The following is a 23,315-nucleotide window of genomic DNA, read 5'->3' on the forward strand; positions in this document are numbered from 1 at the left end:
ATAAAAAACAATTTGGAGGCATTTTCTCACGACATAAAATTATCACTGAATAAAATCTGGAAGGTGCCTCTTCTGCAATGGATTTATCAGCAGTGCTCAGCACAGGAGATGAAGCACAGGCCAGCTGCAAGAGGATAGGCCCCTCTGGATTGTGCACGATTTGCTAGAAAGCAGTGAGATGTGACATCTGGGTTCCTGAGTGCTGCTCCTGGCTCTAGGCAAGAAGAGAGATCTGGCAGAGGAATCTACATGTTTTTCAACACTCTTCACATCAAGCCAATAGCTGAATCTTACAGCCATCACACTGGCATTCTGGATCTCCTTCCAAGCTGTGCTTCAAGGGAATTGGTAACATCTCCTTTGTATGGTGTTCTATGTGACACTAGAAGACTTTGCTACCTCTGTCTCTTGTTTGATGATGGAATGTTGTGTGCAAACTGCCTCAGTTTACAGTAGATACCGTAATGCCTGGGACACTGGACCAGGACCTAGGAGAGTTGATACCATTCTTGGATGAACTACAGGGCTTCTTACATTTTTGGAGAATCTCCAGTTCCTTTTGCCCACCTGTTCAATGAAGATAAATCTCCTCCTCGGAGGAAGTGCAAAGCCATACATGGTTATTCAGATGCTGTGACTGATGACTGAGAAGAACCTACAGAGAGAACCTGGGGTCTACCTCACCCTGCATAAGACTTCTAAAATGAGCTGATTTTTGTAAACTCCGTCTATAGTGAAGGAGGAAAACCAGGCATTGCTAAAGCATGGGTTTTCTAGTTTGGATTTGAAGTCCCAGAACGGGGGAAGATTCTTGGGAAAGGAATGCAGATAATTGGATCTGATGTAGACACCTACAGCACAGGAGTCTAAATCTCTGTCTGTAGGCAAAACCAGCACTGACTGGGGATGGTGCCATAGGGCAACGGATGAGTACAGACTTCCCTGGAGGCAAGGTCTGCAAATGACTTCTAGCCATCAGCTTCGCTCTGGCATATCGGGGGAACAGCATGCATGCAGAATTCACCAGGTACTAGAGGCTGCATTTTCCCTTGCAGTAAGAATCTATTTTAGCTGTGCTAAGAAGGGCTAGAATTTGGCAGATCATTGTTCCATGTGAAGCTTTCACTAAATATTTGCTTTGAATGTGAAGCATGGTAGCTGTTGGCAGAGATGAGTTACTGCAAGTTACTCATGACAAAAGAGCTGCCCTTCATTGTCTTCCCCCTACAATACCAGCTCATTCAAAGCAGCCAGGGTCTCTCTCCAGGGCTGTGTTGGTAGGCAGGAGATGTGTGTGCAGTTATAACGTGACCACTGAAAGATATGTGCTCCTGTTGCAAGGTCTACTCAGTTTCCAGCAGAAAAAACATGGAAGTGATTTTTATATTTTAGTTTGTGGGAGAAGAGATTGACATACATGCACACACAAAAAGAAGATGAATATGCAAAGAAAAGGGGTAGAATATGCAGAATATGCTACGACCTCAAAGTATAGGCAGTGTTATCAGAGCACTGCAAAGATCTAGCTTTTGCAGTCCTGGGCTACACATGGCTGTATCATTGCACAAGGCAAGCTGCAGGTTACGGTGGGCTGTCTTTCAATGATGTAGGTAATGAGAGGTGCTTCAGTGAGTCCCTTCTTTGTTGGTTGCCTAGTAGATGTTCTGTAGTGGAGGCTATGCCAATAAGCTATTTGGTAACTCTGATCAATGGTCCTTTCCTATCTGTCAGAGCTTTGTTTCCAAAAGGAAGTTATACTGAAGATTGCTAGATCCTTGGAGCAGTTGGTTCACAAAGGGATGGCACTAATCTCTCCTTACCACATTATCTACATCTCTCTAATACAGTAAGCATGTTTGCTGCCAAAGCAGAGCCTTGCCGCACTGGAAATGTGTTCATTTCCATGCCCTCAAGAGCGTAAGGGATCTAGGAAGCTCTACTTACCCCACAGTGCTGGTGCAGGGGGATGAATGCGCTCAGCTAGGTAATGTCTCAGACCTCCCACTTTCAGAGATATCAGAAGATGGCCTCAGGCTTTCAGAACTTCTTCATCCCACTCTGGGTTCCTCCATGCAGCATCCCACAGTACCTTATGCCTCAAGAGAAGGGTACAAGCATTGGCCCTAGCACAGCAGAGCCAGTGGCATGGCACAGGCACTTGCATAAAAGCTCCTAGTAGCAAGGGCTCGGTAAAAGGGCAGTCATCGCACCTTAGCTGCCCAAAACCCATGGAGAAGTGGCTTCTTCTAGTGCTCAAAAATATGCAGTCTCTACAGGCCTAAAAACCCAACCCCTTGGAAGCCATAATCTCATGTTGGCTTACAGGGTCACATGATGTACCTATAGCTGGTAGCTTTAGTGCAATATCAGTGGCAGACAGTTTTTGCTCTATTTTCAGCTTCATCCTTTCTATTCTTAAGCACACATTGAACATTTCTTTTGCATTCATGGCAGTCCTGGGTCACCAAGGACAACGATGGCACCTACCACTTCTAAGAAGGATCTCAGAAATTTCTACTTTAGGCAGAGGCGTAAAGACTTCTGGAATATGGGAGCTCATCTGCCTTCCACTTTGAAGCCCATGCACACAGTTACATGTACACATACTCAAGTACAGAATTGTGTACAAATTTAGGTCAGAACGGGGCCTTTGGCACTCTTTACTCCAACCTCTCATTCAAAGCAGACCCAGCTTCAAAGCTAGATTAGCTCATGGATGGATATCCCTCAGCCTTTCCTGGCTCCTCTTCTAAGCCAGCATCACTCTCATGGTGATTTTTTTTTTCCCTTACATCCAGTCAGAATTTCTCTTGCTGCAACTCGCGACCATTGTCTCTTCTTCTATTGCTGTGCACCTTTCAGGAGAGTTGACCTGTATTGCCTGGTGTGACAATGCAGGAGGCAGTGACAGAAGCTCAAACCTAGCCTCATTCCCATGTCAGTGCCCTCTGCCCACACACAGACTGAGTAAATTTTTGAGGGGAATCATTGTTCACCTAAGGCAGCTATTACAGGCACCAGGAAGGGATCCGAGTCTGACCCAGCCACTAGTGTACCACCTGCACAAGAACCAGCCCTGCCTTGCTTGTCTGTATGCAAGAGTTGAGGTCTGGGCTGGTGTAGACTAACAAACTTCCCCCTAGCAGTCCTCCTTGGCTTAGAGTACTCTGCTTCACCAAGGCTGGTCCAGCAGCAACATGGAGCTGTAGCAGGTCTCTGCGCCATACACAAAGTCCCCAGTAATTCATCGCTAATGGATGTGCTAGTGTCTCGAATCAAGACTGCATCTCTTCCTGACACTCTTTCTCTCACAGTTTTACAGCTACGGCTTCAGCAGAGAAGGACCCGTGAACAGCTGGCAGACCAGGGAATTATGCCACGTGAGTATCTTTTTCTGCTTTTTTTTTCAACCAGTCCTGGCTCAGAGGGGCTGCATTCATCTTGGGCACTGTTAGGGCACTGTGTTTGGCACTATCTGCCTGCTCAGACTTTCCCTCAGCTCTGAGCAGATTGTTACCGGGGTAGACTTTGCTTCCCGCCCTGCAGCCATACTGTGATTCCTGGTGCTGTAAAACGGAGCCCAGCATCTGCCACACAAGTTAAAATGCTGCTGCTTAAACTGAAGTCAGGAGAGCTGCTGAACTACACCATCTGAAAATCCAGCTGCACAAATCTCTGTCCCTGAGGTCACTGTAACAGGACAGGCATATCCAACTCTAAGCAGGATACTCAGAAAGCACTTCATGCAGGCAAGCTTCTCACATAAAAGCCAGTTGAAGGGTTTCCAGGATGTGGCAGGATTAGGCCCACAAAAAGAGGAAGAAGTAGAGGGAGCCCATGCTAGAAGGCTGTTAGAAGAAGGAAGCAGTGGATTAACTGCTTTGGACCCATAGCTGAGGGGCCGCCCCCAGATCAGTGAGACTGACGACCAGAGCCGTGCCTGTGCCTAGCCAGGATCCCACAGGGGCAGAACTGGAAGTGTATGCTTGAGGCTAGTGCAGCCCCATCTAAGCTGGCCTGCCAGAGACTGCCGAATGCCTGGAGATGTCTGTGCTTTCACTTCTCTGACCCTATTCATCAACCTTGCATCCAAGTCAGAAGGACAAGCTCCAGCCCAGCATTGTTATGTAACCATTAAGCATCAGAAAGCTGAACCCACTGGTATGGTGCTAGAGCCCAAAAAGTAAGCAAATGAAAATGATCTCCTTCTGAACCTGCATTGCACATCATCATTAAACCAGTACCACCACTGGAGAAGAGACATTGGGGTCTCAGCCTTGCTCAGTAGATAACCCCTTCCTGACATAGTTCATCCTCCACGTGCATGAGTCTGTGGTTAGCTAGGACCCAGGTAGCGGATTATCCTGGTACCTTTCTGTATCATCATGGGTTCCTTTGGGGTCACTGCTAAGATCACAGTTTTCCAAAGGCTGTGCTACTTTCATCTCTTATGGCTACTAGCTAATCTCAAGGACTGTGATGCATCTTTTGTTTAACTAGCAGCACAGCAACTCACTAACAGCATGGCTCAGGCGCTGCATGCTACACCTTGCATGTCCCTTTGCCACCCCTTTCTTATGTAGCTGCCTTTCTAAAGGGTTGGATCATGGTAGCCAGCAACAGAAGCCTTCTTTGTACAGTATTGGCAGCATCAAGCATTAAGAAATCTTGAGTGAGGTGACAAAAATCATGACTGTCAACATGATCACAAGGTTTTAAAACTGATCAGTGCTGGTTCTTTCCTTTATTTTCTTTTCATTTCTTTAAGCACTCAGATTTTATGTTGCCTGCCACAAAAAGGCAAGCAATTTAATCACAGGACTCCAGGAGCTAGAGGTTTGAGTAAAGTATTGTGACATTTGTGATAGCATGGCAAACACTGGCAATACAGTCAGCGGGCAGAAGTATGTTTAATGTCTCCTGAACTGATAAGCTTACTCAATAAAAGTGGGCACAGCTGGCATGCAAGATACCCCATTGTATGCATACAGAGTGGTAGGGCCAGTGGAAAGCTTTGCATAGCCAGTGTTGCCCTGCTGGGCTGAATGTATGGGACTGTGCTTTTGCAAGTGATGTCTAACACTTTAAAATTGCTCACATCGCAAACCACATATTAGACCCAATTTATTTGATGACAGCTGAAGGGTCTTTTCCTGTTACTTATAGTTTCATTACACTCCCAACTTCTATGATGACATTTTGCAGTCTGGTTTCTGTCCAAGGGGGCCATTTTGGGAAGCTTAAGCACAAGCAGTTCAATCATGGAAAGTAATAAAAGAAAAGGCACTTTTGCCATTATAAAAACAAATGTGCAGAATGTAACTGCTCTCTCACCTCAAGAGGAAGGGTCAAATGTTAGCACTTAATACACGGGAGTCCCATCCAACTTCCTCATGGTTTGGGCATGTGCAGGCATTCTTTGTGAAAAACAAGGCTTTGTTTAATCACCTCTTCCCATGGCCTGTTGGATCTGAGCACCAGCAGGTGAGGTGGGCCCTAGGAGGTGCACGGTAAGATATGAATCCTGAGGGTTGTAACCCACAGTGGTTGCAGTGCTTTGAGAACAGCCATTCTGGAAAGAGAAGAGAGGGGCATTGCCAGATTGAGAGCTAGGTGCGGCACCAGACTTGAAGTTTGCACTTGATCCCATGATGCACATCAGATTTTGCATGAGTATTGTTTTCAGCTGATACAAACCCAGGACATATAAACTTTCTTTTTGTAACTAACTGATTCATTTTATACAGAGAGCAGAAAGGGAGATGGAGGATCAGAATAATAGAATAGCATTGGATAAAAGTTTTGAAGGCTTGTAGAAACTCTTGTAGAAACTGGGACTGATGAATAAACACAGAGCCTGCTGAGCCGTTAAGCACTGCGGCTGTAGCACAGTAGGCATGAAAAACTGGAGTAATTCCTAGGAAGCTGATTGCATTTGATGTCCAAGAGAATAACCCAGAGAAGTATCGGTGGTACCTGGGCATAGCCCAGTGAGATGACTGCCCTTATGTAAGCAAAACCGAGTCTGTTTGGTGTGACAGGGAAAGAGACAATGCCATTACATACCTTAGCTCTGTATACATTCCCTTGGATATTGTGTAAGAGATTTGGAGAGCTTCAGATGGCCCTGTCATTGGAGAAGGCAGGAAACTGCCTAAAGGAGGACTCTGAGGAGCAAAGGATAGTAGCATTGCACAAGCCTTCAGGCTCAAAGCTGGACTCTTATCGTCAGATGTTTTCAGGTAGTAAATTGGGCAACTAGCTGGCAAAGCTACTGAATAATAATACTACTGAAAAAGATTCCACAAATAGAGACAGGTGCAGACTGCTAAGCAAGGGCAGCCTTTGGGTCCCTTCAGCCCAGTGACTCTTACGTATGCAGGAGCTTTTGAATGGAAGGGGAGACCCAGGTTCACTGACACATGGCCACATTCCTGATCCACGAGAGCGCAGATGAGAGCAGAACCTGCTCCCTTCTTCAGGCTTAGTGAGTAGGAAGTATCTGGCTCATGCAACACTACGTTATTGAACATGCACAGTTTTAATGTCATAGTGAAACTGGTACAGACTTGGCAAACACATTTTAAATTAGGAGTATCCCTGTGGGGTCACTTGCAGGAAGGCAGGTTGCAGGGCCAAGTGGGCAAGAAGCCTCCCATAGCTCTGTGTAGGGGCCAGCTCTGGACCCCAGCCAGATCCTGCTCACCTACAAAAACAGGGGGGGGGGGGGGGGGGGAGAAAGCCAGCTTGCAGGATCAAGGATTTCTCAAGGCAAGAGTCCCCTTATTGTGATGGGCTGCAGAAATAGCTGTGCTTGACGTGGAGACACTCTTGCTGTACGCAGCCACCATCTCATCCTCTGAGAGGCAAAAAAAGTATAGTCCTGAGATTATTCACATCAAGCACAGCAGCTCCATTCTGTTGCCTCCAGACCCTCAGCCATTTCAAGCTGACATGTGCCATCCCCTGGCAAATTGTCTCAAAAACTGGTGCTAGTCATGCCTTTATTTGTTTTGCAGACTAATACAAGCTGCAGCATCCATTTATTTCCTCCAAAAATCTTGGTAAATGATTAAATTCTGCAACACTTTCCTCATGAATAGCATGATGTTTGACTTGGTGAATGCCCACAGCAAACTCTTAATGTTAGGACTTCACAGTGAATGGGACTGTAAAAGTAATCTCTCTTGCTTACTTCATTTTCTCTTGTGCACCATTTTATTTTGCTTCTGATTAAACTAGATGTCACAAGTCCTCATGGCTGCTCACCGGAGCATGGCATAATAACACTAGCTTGTCTGCAAGTCCGCTCTTCAAATGTTAGACGCAGGAATGCGCCATGTGTATTTTACCATGATTCACTGGAGGTTATGGGTGTTGCCTACCAGAAGTCAATTAGACGGCTCCCAAAAATCTCCAGGCTGTCCCCTCTCTTCTCTTCTTACTCTTCTAGACTGATGCAGGATTTCATGTCCTCTGTGAAAAGAATTTCTGTCCTCATTGGATCCCATTCACAAGATGGAAAGAAAATTAAACACTACCAAAGAGTTGTAGTAAACCATTTTTGTGGGTCAGGACACTTTCCGCTTCCCCCAGTCCCGAGGGGAATGGTTAATTCTGCTTGCTTACATAGCTAGAAAAGGATTTCTGCAGGAACTGAGAAATATTCACCAAGCAAATTTTGCTCCAATTTCTACAGAATCAGCATAAACAAGGAAATGTGCAACATTTCAGAGATTCCAGCACAGATTGCTCCGTGGGACTGGTGCTCACTGGTCCAAGAGCCAGGGATCACTGGCCTTCCCTCAGGAGCCCCTGTGGCTGTCAGGAGATGCTGAGAGTGTGGCCTGCTGCCCAGTACATCTCTGGACAGCTGCCCAGGGAGACACCACATCACACAGAAGCTGCTGGGGAGGGACTGGATGAGTGTCCAGTGAGAGAAAACCTGAAGGAGGCAGAGAGGTAGACAGTGATGGGAGAGGGGCAAAAGACTACACCTCCAGAGTCCTACTTTGAAATACCCTTGCTAGAGGCTGTTCCCGCATGGCCCCAAGAGGCAAGACAGGTCTTTGGGTTTTCCTTGCAGGTGAGGTCCCCTCTCAGCTTGTTGTTTCTCCCAGACCTTTGTCTTCTGGGGCTGTGATGCCTCCCACCACCACAGCCTGCAGAAAGCACTCCAGGCAAGAGTTGCATCTGTTCTCTGACATGTTCCACTGAGCACTACATTTCAAAGCCTGCACCATCTCCCTGCCCATGTGCCTTCTGCGCTCCCTGTGCTGTCCATCCCCGCTGCTCTCTTACCATAGTCTGACTGAGAGTGTGGGATTTCCCAGAGCTTTCCTGAGTTATTTTTAGTAAATGCAATAAAGAGAGCGGCTAGTTTGTGTTGCTATTTTTATGGCACTCATTAAAATGCTGTTGCTGAATATCCTGGTGGCTGCTTGCTTCTGCTTTTGTGCTGACTGCTCCTCTTTCTTTCCTGTTGCAGCACTGAAAAGCCCATCTGCATTCCATGATCAACGAAAAAGTCTGGAGCGAGCCAAGGTAAATCCTGCAACCGTTCTGATAAGGGAAGATGCAGGCTCTCTTTGCACAAGTTGTGGTGTTCGAAAGCACCTCCCAGCATTGTGTCCTCATCTGGCATCCTCCATCGAGGCCCTGTGGCCAAGGATGAGAGTCAGGGCCTCTCACTTGCTTCCAGACATGGTGGAGACAAATGAGGGTTTATAGCTGCCCAGGTGCACCCTTCTCCAAGCAGCAGACATTTAAAGGGACAGAGCGGCCATCTGCTCCCCCAGCTATGGGGTGGGGAGTGTACCTGCACCTGGTATGGCTGAGAGGGATGAGCTTTCCTTCTGGAAGGGCTGCAGAGAAGGACAGAAGTGCCACCAACATGAACTTCGGGGCTTGGTGACAAGGCAGAGAAGCCACAAAAGCCCACAGGGTAGAGGAGGTTGCAAAAGTACCTTGGGCATCATCCCCCAGATTTTACAAGAGCCTGCAGGCAGGGCATAGCAACGTGGCATTGACAAGTCTTCCAGTAAATGCACAGCTAGCTGACACCACTGTTTTGCTCTCCAGGCTAGGCCAACAGCCTGTTCCTCCCTGTCCTGGCTGCTCTCTGCTCCCGCTCAAGTCTGTGAGGTTAGAGGACCAGCAGCAAATAGCATGGGAGCCTAAGTATTTAGCAAGCGTCTAGGAGGAATGTGGATGCTCTTTGTCACCTGAGGCAAGTCCCCAGGGAACTCATATTTGTCATCTACTTAGACCCTGCTTTTAGCTCTGTAACACAACTCGGCCATTATGACAGAGAGTGTCTCAGGGGCTAAGTGGGCCAGGCTCCCACTGGCCCCATTATCTAACTGTGCTCAGGCTTCCCTAAATATTGCTGAAGGCAGAGATAAGATAAGCAGTCATATCCAGAACACATTGAAATTGCTTGTGATGTGATTACTTTAGGGAAAATCCTGCTGGTTTTCCAAGCCCTTTCTAGCACCCCCCCATCCAGCCCTGACCATGCTGGAGGTACGTCCACACGCAGCATGGCAAAGGGAACAGTCACACAGGTTCTATTTGAACACAAGATTTTGTTCCATTAATCTGCAGGACGTGCTTGCAGACACAGAGAAAAGGTTTTTTACAAGAAGGAATGACTGTGAAATATGGAGAAGTGCTCTTCTGAACTTAAACACACTCCAAATCACTTGCCCTGAGTCTCCTGCAGTAATAAATGGCTAGCCTAAGAAACACAATACAAGTCTGAAAAATTAGCATGCTTAGAAAATTTCAAGCAGTCCAGAGCATCCTTGAAGTGTCATATATTTTACAGTTTAAGTATACATTTGTGTCTCTTGGTCTTTCCTTCAAAGGCTTTCACTGGCTGGTTGCCTGGGGAAAAGGGAAGGATGGTCTAGAGTATCTGAAAATGCCTGAATTTTCAGAGCATGCTAGACAAACACACTAATGAGCACAGTGCTTAACAAAAATATATTCCTTTGCAAGGATGCCCTGGTTAGAACTGTGACAGGGAAGGAGCAGCAGCTGTTTCCAGATAATTACTTGCCAGCATTTGTTCTTTAGCTGATACTCCTCCAACTTGATGTTCTGCAAACAAAAAACAGATAACAATAACTGCTTTCATATACCTCGAAAGCTTGCTGCTTCAGCTGATGCTAAAAAGCCACACATCTAAGGTCTTTCTCCACCATTTGCTCCCCAATGACACAAACCCAGTTTATAAACAGGAAAAATCAAAAGGAACTAACATCACAGCAGAAAGTTAGCCTAACACAGTGTGAATACTGGGTTCAACATGCTAATGCCACATCTATAGGACAGTAATTCAAACCTATGTAAGGATCTGACCTGAGGGTTAGCCAGAAATGCATTAGGTGAATTTAACTGATGATTTGAGTGCAGACACCAGCTAGCTCTGACCTGGCTTGGAAACCAGTCAAACCTATACATGGTGCAAGCAAGGGACTGTGTTGGTGAAAATAAACTGGGGGAAAATGGGGGAAGGGTAGGAATTGCAAAGACTTCAGTAAATAAAATGTCTATTATTTGTTTAAACATGTCACTGGCTATTTAGGAGGTTGGCATCAGGCCAGTGCAGCAGACTTTGAAGTCAATGTCCTATAATAGATTGCTGGATTGGAGGACAGAGAACAGGCTGGCTTTCTTGAGGCCATCTGGCTCAGCAGAACTTTGGCACTTCCTCCTAGTACCCCAGCAAGCATGGCAGGGAGGGACTGCAGGGGGCAGTTATTGTGCCTCTGCACCAAAGCAGAACAGTCCCAACTAGGTCATTCCTGACAGATGTGTGACTACGGATGGAATTCCCACCCCCTCAGCAACCTGCTCCAGTGCTCTCTAACTTGTATTGTTAGCAAGTTTTTCTACATTCCCAGCACAAGCTTTATTGTTGCAGTTTAAGGTCATTACGTATTCTCCTATGCACATGGACATACAGAACTGTTTATCTTCCTTCTTGTAGCACTTTTAAAAAGTATTTTGCATCCTGTTTCTCTACAGATTTCTCATCTGTGGACTGATCAATGTTCCCTTACTTCAGTCTAGCCTCATTGATCCCACTTCTTTACTCATAGCATTTCTGTTGTTTTCTTCCAGACTCTTCCCATGGGTCCTTTCAGATGCAGGATCCAGAACAGGGCCTTGCTATTTCTAGGACCCATCTGACATTCTTCTTTGTATCTCCTACAAAGCTGCTCACTGGTTTGGGGATATGGTTCAGCTCCTGACCACTAGATTCTCCAGAGCATTTTATATTTTAGTCTATATTTACACAGTAACAAATTCTTGCCTAAAGGCACTGTTGAAAGACCGGTGCAGAAATGTCTCTAGTGGATTAAGATTCACTCTTCATCTGCTTCAGCACTTAATCAGCGGGCTTAGCTGTGGCTAAGTGTGACCTGAATGTAGTCCTTTCTGATTGTTCTTCCTGAACTGTATCCAATGTATTTCAGATCATTTCTTCACTTCAAGTCATTTTGCATTCTAATATGTTATCCTTAAATGCTTCAGAGTTAATAAGTATGTCTTTTATTATCCAAGATGTTAATGAATATATTGAATAGTAGGGGAAATTGCTGTGGAATACAATTTGATATATTCTTCTGTTTAGACTGTGAACCATTCCTAACTCCTTCGGTGACTCCTTCACCTGTAGTTCTGTTCCTTCTTTATGTTAGTCTCATCCAGACCAAATTTCTCTGGCTTGCATATGGGAAAGACATGTGAGATAATGTCAAAACATGCTTAAAGTCAAGCTTCATGACATTCTTTATTCTTATAATAGAAATCTGTCATCTCTCCATAAAAGGAAATTAAGTTGGTGTGACTTCATCTGTTTTTGATGAATCCATTCTGGCTGTTATTCACCTCCTTGTTATCTTCAAAATCTATTTATATAGATTGTTTGATTACTTGTTCCAGTATCATCCTGACTGGTTTATAATTTCCTGGTTTCTTTTTTCCCTCTCTTTTAAAGTTAGAAATTATGCTCTCCCTTGTCCTGTTTCCTGGAGACTTACAGATAGCTGCTATTACTCTAGCATTGTATATCTCAAACTGTTTGGGAATATTGAACTTATCTAAGTATTCTCCAACCTGTTCTCCAACCTAGTAATTGGAGTTTCTATCCTCTTGTTGCTGAAGTTTCTTGGCTTAGTCATCTGATTGATAAATAGCCATTCATCTTTTCAGTGAAGATGATTTAAAAAGGCATTAAATACTGTGGCATCTCAGCAGCATCCATAATTATTTCTCCTGTTTATGGAACACAGAGAGCACTTTCCATTGCCTTCTCCTGGCTACAGAAGTTCTTATAAAATCTTTTTTCATAATCCTGTTAATCCTGTACATGTTGTACTGTGGACTTTCCAGTTTTGCTCTAGCTGCTTGTGCTATTCTTTTACATCTATCCTTAAAAGGTTAACCTTTTTCAACTATGCCCATTTTTTGTATTATTTCTTCTTGCATCTCAGGCTAGCAAACATCTAATAATTTGTCTAAGTTGTTCTCTAGCTTTACTTCACCAGGGACTAAGCTTGTATTTGTATCCTTGAGTTCAGCTGCCCCCAATGCTGACTTCCTTGGCTCTAATGAAAAGTGTCCTTGTAGCTCTGTGTGCCTTTCCGTTCCTAAAGCCATGAGCAAGTTGGCACAAGGCTTTAGGAAGCCTTTCCTCACAAGCCCAGCTGCAGTGATCTGTAAAGTGGAATTTCCCAACCGCACACCACAGGTGGGGTGACAAACTGCAGAGCACCGGGGCTGCAGGGACTGTAGGAAATCTAAGCCTCCTGGTAGGCCTGAGTAGAGTGTGTCTGGGAATCCTGAAAACTTTCTCAGCCTTATATCTCATCCCAGAGAGCCAGACTTTCAACAGGAAGCACTTGCTAATGCTACAATGAGGAGCTGCCTCAGTGCAGATCTCAAAGGCAACATGGCATGCTAAGCTAGGATCAGATCCACTACTCCCATTAAATAGGTCTCACCCTTCCCATGAGCTTTCACAATACCTCAGGTATCAAAAGCTCAAGAGAAATTGAGAAGGACACAGCTTATCAGTGGTGATACTGAACTGTCAGCAGCTCCATGCACATTGGTCCCTTTCTGAAGAAATTTTGTCCAAGAACCACCACATCTCTGGGTGAAAAAAATGCCATTTAGGAGCTCACTCATCCCAGATGGTAATAAATCCTTTAAAAACATGAGATCCCACAGGGGCTGCTGCTCGTCGTACCTTACTGCTGCTCTAGTCAGGTAATATTCTCTGCATTTGTGTTTTGCAGACTGAAGATTATCTCAAGCACAAGATCAGAAGCAGGCCTGAGCGATCAGACCTGATCAATATGCACATTTTACAAGGTAAGACTGCCCGAGCTTCTCCCACATACTCATGTCTCCTACCTTGTGTTTCAAGTCTCTCAGGCTCCAGCTGGGTGCTCTTCAGGACTCTCATCATGATTAACTTTGCCCCAGCTGCTCATGAGAGGTAGAGTCCGAGAGGTACCCCATCCAGGCCTGGTCTTCAAGGATGCAGACACACAGAGATCCCTTGACAGGTGCAGACCTGAGGCCATGTAATCTTTGTCCCATCTCTGGCCAGGACCAGTGTAAGATGCTCTAGGGGAGAGTGGGATAGAGAATAGCTATGAAAGAGGACTGTGTTAGACAGATGTGCAAAGGCCTGATCCTCCAATCCTAGGCATTTATTGTCAAGGATGGTTAGACCATCCTTGGTTAGACTTGGTTAGTCCATTTCTACCACCTTTGCAGGTGGTAGCAAAACCCTTCCAAAATTGGGCATTTTTACTTTTGCCCTAATTCTTGATATTCTATGTGCCATTCTGTGGGGATGCATTCAATGACCCAAGCATGGCCACGTGGAAATGGTCAGCTCTGCTATCAGTCTGTAAGCCACAGCAGCTCTGCTCTCCTAGCCTAGCGTTCCCTCCCTGCCAGAGAATCAGTACTGTTCTGCTGCATCCTGTCACAGACAGCAGAACACTGCTGGTGTCCCTTGTTATCACCAGAGATAATGAGTTCCTGAGAGATGGGGGAGGAAGTTCTGGCTCACTCCTGGAGTCCTCCGAGTCCCCTGTAAGAAGCAGATTTCTCTCTGGTGACTGTAAATTCTGGCTCCTGCTCTCAATATGGATGAAGTCCACATTTCCTTTTCCTCTGGAGTGCAGGAGGGCTGAGCCAGGGGTCTGTTGCCTGCCTTCTCACTTGGCTCACTATCAATAAAATAAGCCAGCATCATTTTCCATTTAACAGATGGAAAGTGTTTTTCCCTAAGATTAAATAATAGAAGCAATATAGATTGGATATGAGGCCCAGGGACTGTACAACAGATGTGGAGGCAGCTTTGACAAGGCCAGTGAGACACAATTGAAGAAGAAGTGGTGCACAGACTACCCAGATGCACATTGCTGCAGAGCCCTTAGCAGGCTGTCTGTGCTGCCTCACACACTCTTCTTTGCCTGGCCTCTGCTCATACATCTCTGTACTGTGCTCCATCACACATGGAGGCGTGCCCTGGAGTAGCATAGACTTCAGTGCCCATCCGGTTCATAACGGGACCCGGACGTAACTAGAACCAGCCAGCTGAGACACTTTCTATCATCTAAATGTCTTCCAGGTACACCTTCTGTCACTGTTCACGTCGAGAAGCTCATGTGGGTTCACTGTTCCATAGAGTCTGAGGCCAGGAGGGACTCTAGATCAGTCAACCTGACCTCCTGCAGAGCACTTGTCTCTGGTTATCAGTCCCCGTATCTTGTGTCTGCCTACAGCATCTCTTCCAGAGGGGTGTCTAGTCTTTGAAGACAGCACAGCCTAGATGCAGCCCTCCTTACTTTAGATCCCCAAGAGTATGGATCTGGTCTAGCTTAGGATCCCATTCAGGACTACATTCAGCACTACACAGGGAGGAGCCACCAGAGGAGTCACGCACCTCTGATTGGGAAATCATCACTTTCTGTAGTAACTGGACACCCTTCTGTCACTAGTGAATAACTGTGGCATTTCTCATTTGGGTTTGTCTGGCTGTAGCTTCCAGATCTAGCTGCATTTGTTATACTTTCCTTCACCAGCTCATTTTTCTCCCCAAAGCCCTGGAACACTGTAATCACTCTGCTTCCCAAACGTTCCACTCCTGAAAAGTCTGAGCTTTTTGTCTTTCACTGAATTTACTCAAGATGTCAAACACTATTAATGGTTCTTTTCTCCAACTGTTTGGTTCCCCAGAAGTAGGGATCCATTTGCATTAGCCCACTAGGCCAACGGTCTCCTGGCAGGCAGAGCTGAAGCCCCTTTCAGCTCTCTGCAGGCTGAGTTTGCAAGGCGAGGCTAGAAAACAGTAGCTCTTACTTGGGAATGGAGAACCTTGACCTAAGACTCAGAGGAGTGCTCACATCCCAAACCCCACCTGCCCCATCCTGTCCAGTGTTCTGCCTCCCAGACTCAGAACACCTCTTGCTGCACACTGAGCTATGCTTGGGTTTTGGGTGTAATCCAAAAGGCTGTTCTAAAGGGGAAGCACACTCTCTCCAAGCACTGTGTTTACAGATGCCTCAGGTCCTGAACTGATGCTTTCCATTTGGCCTTCTAGACTCAGCTGCAGAAGGGTCCATTCAGTCTACTCAAATGAAGCTGAAAAGAGCTCGACTGGCAGATGATCTCAATGAAAAGATTGCCCTTAGGCCAGGTCCTTTGGAGCTGGTGGAGAAGAATATTATTCCTGTCGACTCAGCTGTGAAAGAGGCCATAAAAGGTAGTGGAAGTAAACATGTGGTTTGTGTTGTGAGAGTGTACAGCATGGGGCACAGGCTGGCAAGGTTATGAGAACATATAGCAGAGACTGCAGGATGTGGCAACATAGAGTTAAGAGCCGTCACTGCATGTTTCTTAGATAGCATTATTTTCACAGTGAGCAGCCCACTCCAGCAAAGCCTGTGTTATCTTAGCCTGGCCTATGAAAAGAGAACTCTCATCTTCTCAGAGCAATGATCAGGGAAACATGTATGATTTTTCAGCCACATCTCAGAGGGAATGCCTCTTTTCTTACACCTCTTCCATCCCCAAGGTTTTGAGCACATAAAACAGTATTGCTGGAGAAAAGACATTCCCTTCAGGATCTCGCATGGGAGAAGGCTTGGGTGCCCATGTGTAGTTGTAAGGCAGGCCTGGATTCACCCACTTGTGCCCTGCCAGTCATTTAGTTTGTTTAGCTTAGTTTTCTCCATCAACTATCTGACAGCTTATGGAGAGAGGCAGAATCTCCTGCAGTTATTTCCTCCATGCTGCTTTAGGGAGGCCAGTGAAGGAGCTGACATAAAGCAAAAAGGTGTCTCAGATCCCCCCAAGGCCCACTGCTGAGACAGGGAGATTCAAAAGCAAAGAGAGAAGTGAAAAAGCCAGCAGGATCCTGCAGTGTCAGCTCAGCAGCCTACATTTTTGAAGCCTGGGCCCACCTTAGCGTGTACAAATTGGCTCTCAGGACTCAAGTGAGGCACTGAGAACTGCTCTGCTCCCTGGGACTTGCTCCTCAGTTCTTAACTTTCAGTTGGTCCTGGTTCCTAACTTCACTGAATTATTTCCACTGGCATAATTAGGCACTAAGTCTCTATTCTGTGACTCAGAGCAAGCCGCGGACAGTGGCAGGACTCTTGGATCAGGAGGTGGTCTTTGAAATATTAGAGTGAGGCAGAAAATAGGAAATGAAACAGGAAGCACTTAGACTTGCATTTCATCTCAGAAATGAGTGTATATGACATGAAATATTCCAGGCTCAGATACCCCTCTTTCTTGTCCTGCAATTGTTCCTGCTCTTTGTTTTCCTGCTGCGAAGTGCACGCAGAGTACATATAGCGGTTTCTTTAGTCTGGTTCTTGAGCCACTCTGTGCTCACTGTTTCTCAGCTCTTGCCTTTGAAGGTGAAATGTTCCAGGACTCTGCCTGAAGAGGAATTTTTAAGGAGAGTTCAAGCAAAATCTCCTCAGCCACTTATTGAAGGAGAGAAGTGAAAATACATTTAAAAATCCCCTCTTTATAAACATTCAAGGCAGTCTGAGCAAGACTTTATCCACTGCAGCTGAGGCTTGGAGGCTAGGCAAGTATGTTTGAAGTTTGAACAGAGTTTCTGTCCAGCTGCCTTGTCAGGAGCTTGTGATAAATAGAGATTTACAGGACAAAATTGTTAAAAACAAAAAGTCTAGCTTAAAGGATTTGTTCAATTTTGAAATTTCTCTCTTTCAAAATGGCTTTCTAATGCATTGCAAGGGAAAATGTGTCCTTCAACTCCGTTTTATCCCATTTGGGGTAAAACTACAGGGGTGCAGCTATTGTGTGCAGGAGGAGTGCACCTGCACCAGGAACACAATCTCAGACCTCAGGTTTCTACAGTAGAAAGTCTCAAGCTGAAGGACTTGAGACTTGAGTTGATTTTCTGAGTAAGAGGCGCTTTGTGACACTCACGGTTTGGGGCGGCAGGTTGAACGCAGAGCAGAGATGAGCACTGGCACTTCTGAACTTTAAGCCTTTTGTTTTTGCAATACCAGAAAGATGACACGGTTTAAAATCATTTTACTTTAACTTTGGAATCTCAACTGTTTATACAGTGGAAAGTTCAGTTGACGTGTTCCTCTAATCACCTCCGGCAGGGTGAGCAGAAAGTGCCAGACCCCAACTGAAAGCCCTAACGTCCCAGTGACAAGAGGCCGCCAGTGCCCTGCATAGCTGAGCAGTGATATAAGAACCTTTTTTTACCAGGTCCTTGTCATCACTTTGTCCAATATGCTTGAGAGGACAATACCCAGTGCATTAGACATAGCCCTGAGCAAACACCATTCTGCCTAAGATTACAGCAGAGACATAGGATCATGAAACAATACGGTCAGCCCCAGGCTGGACAAGAGCAGGACAGATAAGGCCAGCATTCCCCATTGCACACAGGCCCTTGGTATCAAGAAGCAGGATACAACACATTCCTGACGTGCTCTGGGCTGCCACTGTGTCCTGAAGGTCCCTTGGGCTCCCTGCTTTGGTATGTCTTCTCTCTCATCATATTCCTCTTAAATGCCAGTTCACCAGGCCTGGAATGTCATGGTGGCAGAGTTAGGACTCAACACAGCTCCTCCAGAGATGAGGCACACAGAGCTGAAGTCCCAGAGGCTGGAAATCGGCACCGTGCTTCCTTTTCTCTCCTCTGTGCTGGACAACACCCTCTTTCACCCTTGGGAGCTTCACAAACCCACAAGTCTTCCTTGCTTGGTGTGATTATACCTCAGAGAGGATGCCCACACTTTTCTTCACACATGGGAGAAGTCAGTGTCTATCCAGATCAGGTGGGAGACCACTCCCAGCAAGGACCACACAGCTTTGCATTTCTTCAGGGAAAGCCCAACTCGGGTATTATGTCTGACGGCAACTACAGGGGAGAGGAAGCAGGCCCTATAGCCAGGCACTTCTGAGAAACCTCAGGACCTGGCAACCAGGAGGAGAGAGGATCTCCATAGGACGCAGTTGCTCTCATATCCTCCTGCTTGCATGCCCCAAAGCTGCCATGGGGAAGCTTTTATTGAGCCATTTGGGCTTCCTTACCAAGCAGACAGAACAGGTACTCCTGAACACTAGGGTCCCTGAGGAGGCTGGTGCTGGCCTGCCACTGGTGACACCTGCAGAGCTCAGGATGGGGATAGGCATGGCCAAGAGGGATGCAAAGCCACATTGTGCTAGGATACCAGTAACTGTTGACTCTCCAGGATCTCTTTACAACACAACCCTGTGACAGGTGAGCTTGCCATCCATAGGGTCTAGCTGAAGGTGGCTGGGTAGCAGCTCACAGAGTGAGCAAGTGGAGAGGAGCTAGGGCTCCCTGCTTCCTCATGATGCCACCCTGGCACCACAAGCCAGAGCAAACAGAGATAACCCTTATCTCTCAGACAGGGGCAGAGGTCAGAGCCCGAGCGTGCGTGTCAGTGAGAAGGTGCACATTGCTAGGCCAGCAGTACAGACGGGTAGAAGCTTGTCCCCAGGCCCTTCCTTATTTCCCCATTTGTCACCTCACTATCAGAGTGACAAGTTGCCTGACAAACACCAGATGTGAGCATGAGGAGATTAGGAGCACAGCCATGCTACTCCTTCCTCCACCCCTACCTGTGGCCCTCCCAAAGCTCCCATGAGCTTTTCTTTTTCAGCACTTTATTTATCAGTACAAGTCTGGGGTCAAGAGCTCTTGCCATTTGACTAGCAGATACTGCGCTGGGAGCCTTGCAGAGGGGAGAAGCAATGGCTGAGGCAGTTAGGAAGTGATAGTAGTGACTCGAAACATTTCATGGGGGTGAAGTTTATTGACAGATGCAGGACCTGGAAGCCTTTGTTTAGCTGCAGTCAGGTCCACCCAGGCGTTGTCTCCTCTGCCATGAAAGGATGGGTCACTCTCCAGATGGATTTCAACCTCAGTTCTGCTAAGGAGCAGGGTCCTGTGAGTGGTGGGGTTTGTGACTGGAATGCTCAGCTGAACGGGAGGATCCATTCTACTGCTCCCTCCCCACTTCTGTCCTGCAGGACAGGACAGCAGAGTTTTTTCTTTACCACCCTGATGTATCTGAGACCTCAGACCCTTCTTTTCTCCATTTCCTGACTTAAATGGTTCAGAGCAAGGGCCAGAAGGTGATGCCTCCTCCTCTCTCCCACTGGCTTTGCTCATTCAGCCATGGAGGCATACCATTTGATGTTCTTCCCTCATCACACCCTGCTGATGCCATCCCCTATGCATGGTCCGGCTTGGGCTGAGGCATTTGAACCTTCTGAGTATCAAGCCTTCATACCGCAGTAAGAGATAGAAAAGCTGGACATGTGAGAAACAGAACTGGTCCTCAAGGCCTAGCCTGCAGGCTGGACTGTGGTTCCTCTGTGATTTGAGCACTCTCCATGCTGCTTTCTGACCACCTCATCCCTCTTGCTGGGGACAGACCAACTCCCAATGGGCTTGTTCCTGACAGCGAGCCCCATTGCCCCTTAAGCTGGGGTAGCTGAGCCCTGAAGCCAGGAGGAAGGGACAGGCAGACACTGCTGTGCCCCTGGGGAATGCTGGCAGACTGGTACAACTGGGGATGTGTCTGACGGGTCTCCATCACCTTTGTCTTGCCTGTTAGGTACCCAGGTGAACTTCTCCAAGTCATCTGATGCATTTGCATTCGAGGAGGATAGCAGCAATGATGGCCTGTCCCCGGAGCAGGCCAGGAGCGAGGACTCCCAGGGCTCCACAGAATCATCAGCAGGCACCAAACCCTCAGAGCCAGCCTCCTCTGCCACCTCGGGAACACCCCAGGTAAGTGAAGCAACTCTGCTAAGGCATGGCAGGTCTCAGGTGGCTTGAGGAGGCCCCGTTCCTCCTGTTCTGTGGAGCAACGACATGCAAGGACACAGAGGCAGGAGCCCCCAGCCAAAGGAAACTCACCTCAGTGCCCTATTGGGGCCTCAGTACCCCCCACTTCCAGGAGTGCCCAGTACCCAACCTCCCTGGGACATGTGCTTCACTTGGGGGGTTTGGAGGGGCTCTCCACGTCCTGGAGGCTCTGGGGAGATGCGTTTTCTCCCCCTTGGTGACCACCCAGACAGGTTTGTATCCTCAGAGAGGGAGAGCAGGGTCTGAGAGGCATGGAGATGAACAGAGACTGAATGGTGTGGTAGGCACCCTTGGTATCAGGGCCGCACTGCAGCGCACCCATAACCAGCGGCCCCTCTGCTGACTCCTCTGTCCAGCTGGCAGATGTCTACCTGAGTTTTCATTTTGACCTACTTCCTGAGCGGCTGCCCCTGGATGCACCTGCAGGGCCTCACCCTGCCTTCAGCCCAGGGCCTTGGGCAGGGTCTGGCTGGAAGCGGCTTTGGCCATGGGGTTCTCCGTTAGTAACTGCTTCCACTGTCCCCTGCTGTAAAAGTCCCCAGTGCTCCAGGATGCAAATACTTTTAAAACCCTCCACGTTTAGCAGCAGTTACTCGGCCATCTGTGAACACTTATTCTCACAAGCCTCAGCACCCACTCTAGCCCAGGAAGTGTTCATCGCTTCAAAATATCAGCTTGCTGCTTTTGAGAACACAGTGGAGCATGCAGCTCCCAAGAGGCGTGAGAAGACCCGGCCCGGTGGGCCCCTACAGGGCAGGCGGGCAAGGGCGAGCCAGGCCAAGGGCACGGCACCCGGCAGCCCTTGGCGGGGCTGCGGCAGCCGCGCCTGGCGGCGGACAGGCGCAGGGCAGCACCCCCCCCGCGGCTGTCCCGGGCCGCGCTTCCCTACGGTCCTCCGGCAGGGCCCGGGCGGCGGGCGGCGGAGCGCCAGCGCTGCCCGCCGCAGGGCCCAGCGCCCGCCCGGCCCCGGCCGCGCTCCCAGCCCCCTGGAGGGCCCCGCGGCGCCCCCTGCCGGCCGGCGCGGGCGCTGCGGGCGCTGCGGGCGCGGGCTGGCGGAGGGGGCAGCGGGGCGGGGGCTTGGAGGGACCTGCGATGAACTGGGGGATACTGGGCGGGGGCAGGGGAGTGCTGGGATGACCAGGGGAAACTGGGGTAGACTGGAGGCGCTGCGATAGATTTAAGGGATTGGGATGGACTGGGGGAATGGGGATACGGGATTAGGGACACTGCGGTGGACTGGGATGGACTGGGGGCAACTGGAGTAGACTTGGGAGGGGGAATGGGGTGCCAGGTGGACCATTCCGGAAAATAGACACTTCCAGTAAGTTACAAATTGCAATGAACCGGGGTGCCTGGACAGTCCTTTCCCCCAAATGCAGGACTGCACACCATTTCTGAGCTTGCTGACTCTTGTTCAGCAAGGGGAGGTTGGGGGGGGGGGTGGGGAGGGAATGGAGCACCAGGTGGGGTGCACCGGGTCTGGAAGAGCTGCAGTTGTGAGGGCACAGCTGCCCACAAGTGCAAGATAAGCACAGTGCGCCCTGGGCTAATGATGGCCATGCCCCCACCTCAGATCGCCTCTTGGAGAGAGCAGCTTGTTCACAGTGCCTATCCGCTGTCGGCTCCCACCAGATGTGCAGCTCTACATACTTGCCCTTTACGCTGCCAGCCAGCACCAGAGCTGTTGCTGCTCAGCCCCCTGTGGCTACCAGAATGGAGGCAGAGGCCAGAGAGATCTTGCCTCTGCAGAGACCACATGCAAGGCTGGGAGGGGAGCATGGCCATGGGAGGGGGCTAGCCTGCCCCCCATGCCTGTCCACATCCCCTCTCACATAGCACAACTCACCTCTCCATTCCAGGATCACCCCCACGGCACTGACAGCAACGCAACTGACCTGGCCTCTGGGCAGAGCAGCCAGTGTGACAGCCCCAAGCAGGCGCAGGGGCAGGACAGCCCACCGCTCCCTGTGCCCTCTGTGGTGAAGGTAATGTCTGTAGGTCCAGGATCCTTGAGAGGGGGAACAAGCCCACATGGCTGGGTCCAAGCCTGAACTACCAGCATGCCACACCTCACATGACTAGGAGGTTTGGAAGTTGGGCCTTTAAGGCCTGAAATAAAGTAGGGAGACAAACAACACTGTGAAGTGCTGCACATTGACCTCATTTTGCACTTGTATAAAAGGTATAGCATTGCACCCTCTGAGAGATGATTGCTCAGGTCCTGCATTGAAAACATCCCTTGGGGCTAGGAGCGGAAGGAGACACAAGGTAACGGGGAAATATCCTTAAAGCAAGGCATGTCATTCTTCATCTCTTGTGGTTTCCAGCACAGCTGGAATGAGATACTACCCTGGGGGAGTCTCCCCAAGTGCCAGCTCAGCTGTGTTTGGACCTGGACTGTCAGGGTGCCTGCAGGGACCTACCCTCACCCTGGTCCAGGCCTCTGAGTTTCCAAGGGAGTGATGAGAGCTCTTCTCCTAGCTAATTCCTTTTCTTCTTGGACCAACAGTCCAAATCATCCAGTGATAGCAAGAACCGTCACAAAAAGCCCAAGGACACCAAGCCCAAGGTGAAGAAGCTGAAATATCACCAGTATATCCCTCCAGACCAGAAGGCAGAGAAGTCCCCTCCACCCATGGACTCTGCATATGCCAGACTCCTCCAGCAGCAGCAGCTATTTCTGCAGCTCCAGATCCTCAGCCAGCAGCAACAGCAGCAGCAGCAGCAGCAGCAGCAGCAGCAGCAGCAGCAGCACTTCAGCTACCCAGGGATGCACCAAGCCCAACTAAAGTGAGTAGCAATGTGCCAATAGCCAGGTTTAGTGCCATCTCCCTCCAGGTTGTCCTTTATGCTTCCATGACCATTTGTGCCAGTGCAA

General features: G+C 48.3%; 1 protein-coding gene across 20 annotated transcripts in view; it reads left to right on the top strand.

Moving 5' to 3' along the window:
- The window catches only part of MYOCD (myocardin), a 291,222-nt gene that overhangs the window by 255,689 nt on the left and 12,218 nt on the right, over window positions 1-23,315 (top strand). For 8 of the 20 annotated variants that reach the window (XM_009680326.2, XM_068913808.1, XM_009680324.2 and 5 more), the window contains 7 exons: window positions 3,315-3,380; window positions 8,489-8,544; window positions 13,314-13,389; window positions 15,638-15,799; window positions 20,184-20,359; window positions 22,297-22,422; window positions 22,947-23,227. In XM_009680326.2, the coding sequence (XP_009678621.2) occupies window positions 3,315-3,380; window positions 8,489-8,544; window positions 13,314-13,389; window positions 15,638-15,799; window positions 20,184-20,359; window positions 22,297-22,422; window positions 22,947-23,227 (943 nt within the window). Of the gene's footprint in view, window positions 1-3,314; window positions 3,381-7,019; window positions 7,065-8,488; window positions 8,545-13,313; window positions 13,390-15,637; window positions 15,800-20,183; window positions 20,360-22,296; window positions 22,423-22,946; window positions 23,228-23,315 lie in introns of all 20 variants that reach the window. The other 12 variants (XM_068913812.1, XM_068913824.1, XM_068913817.1 and 9 more) reach the window with 7 other exon arrangements.

The sequence above is a fragment of the Struthio camelus genome, chromosome 19, assembly GCF_040807025.1.
Source record: "Struthio camelus isolate bStrCam1 chromosome 19, bStrCam1.hap1, whole genome shotgun sequence".
In the NCBI taxonomy this organism is placed as follows: Eukaryota; Metazoa; Chordata; class Aves; order Struthioniformes; family Struthionidae; genus Struthio; species Struthio camelus.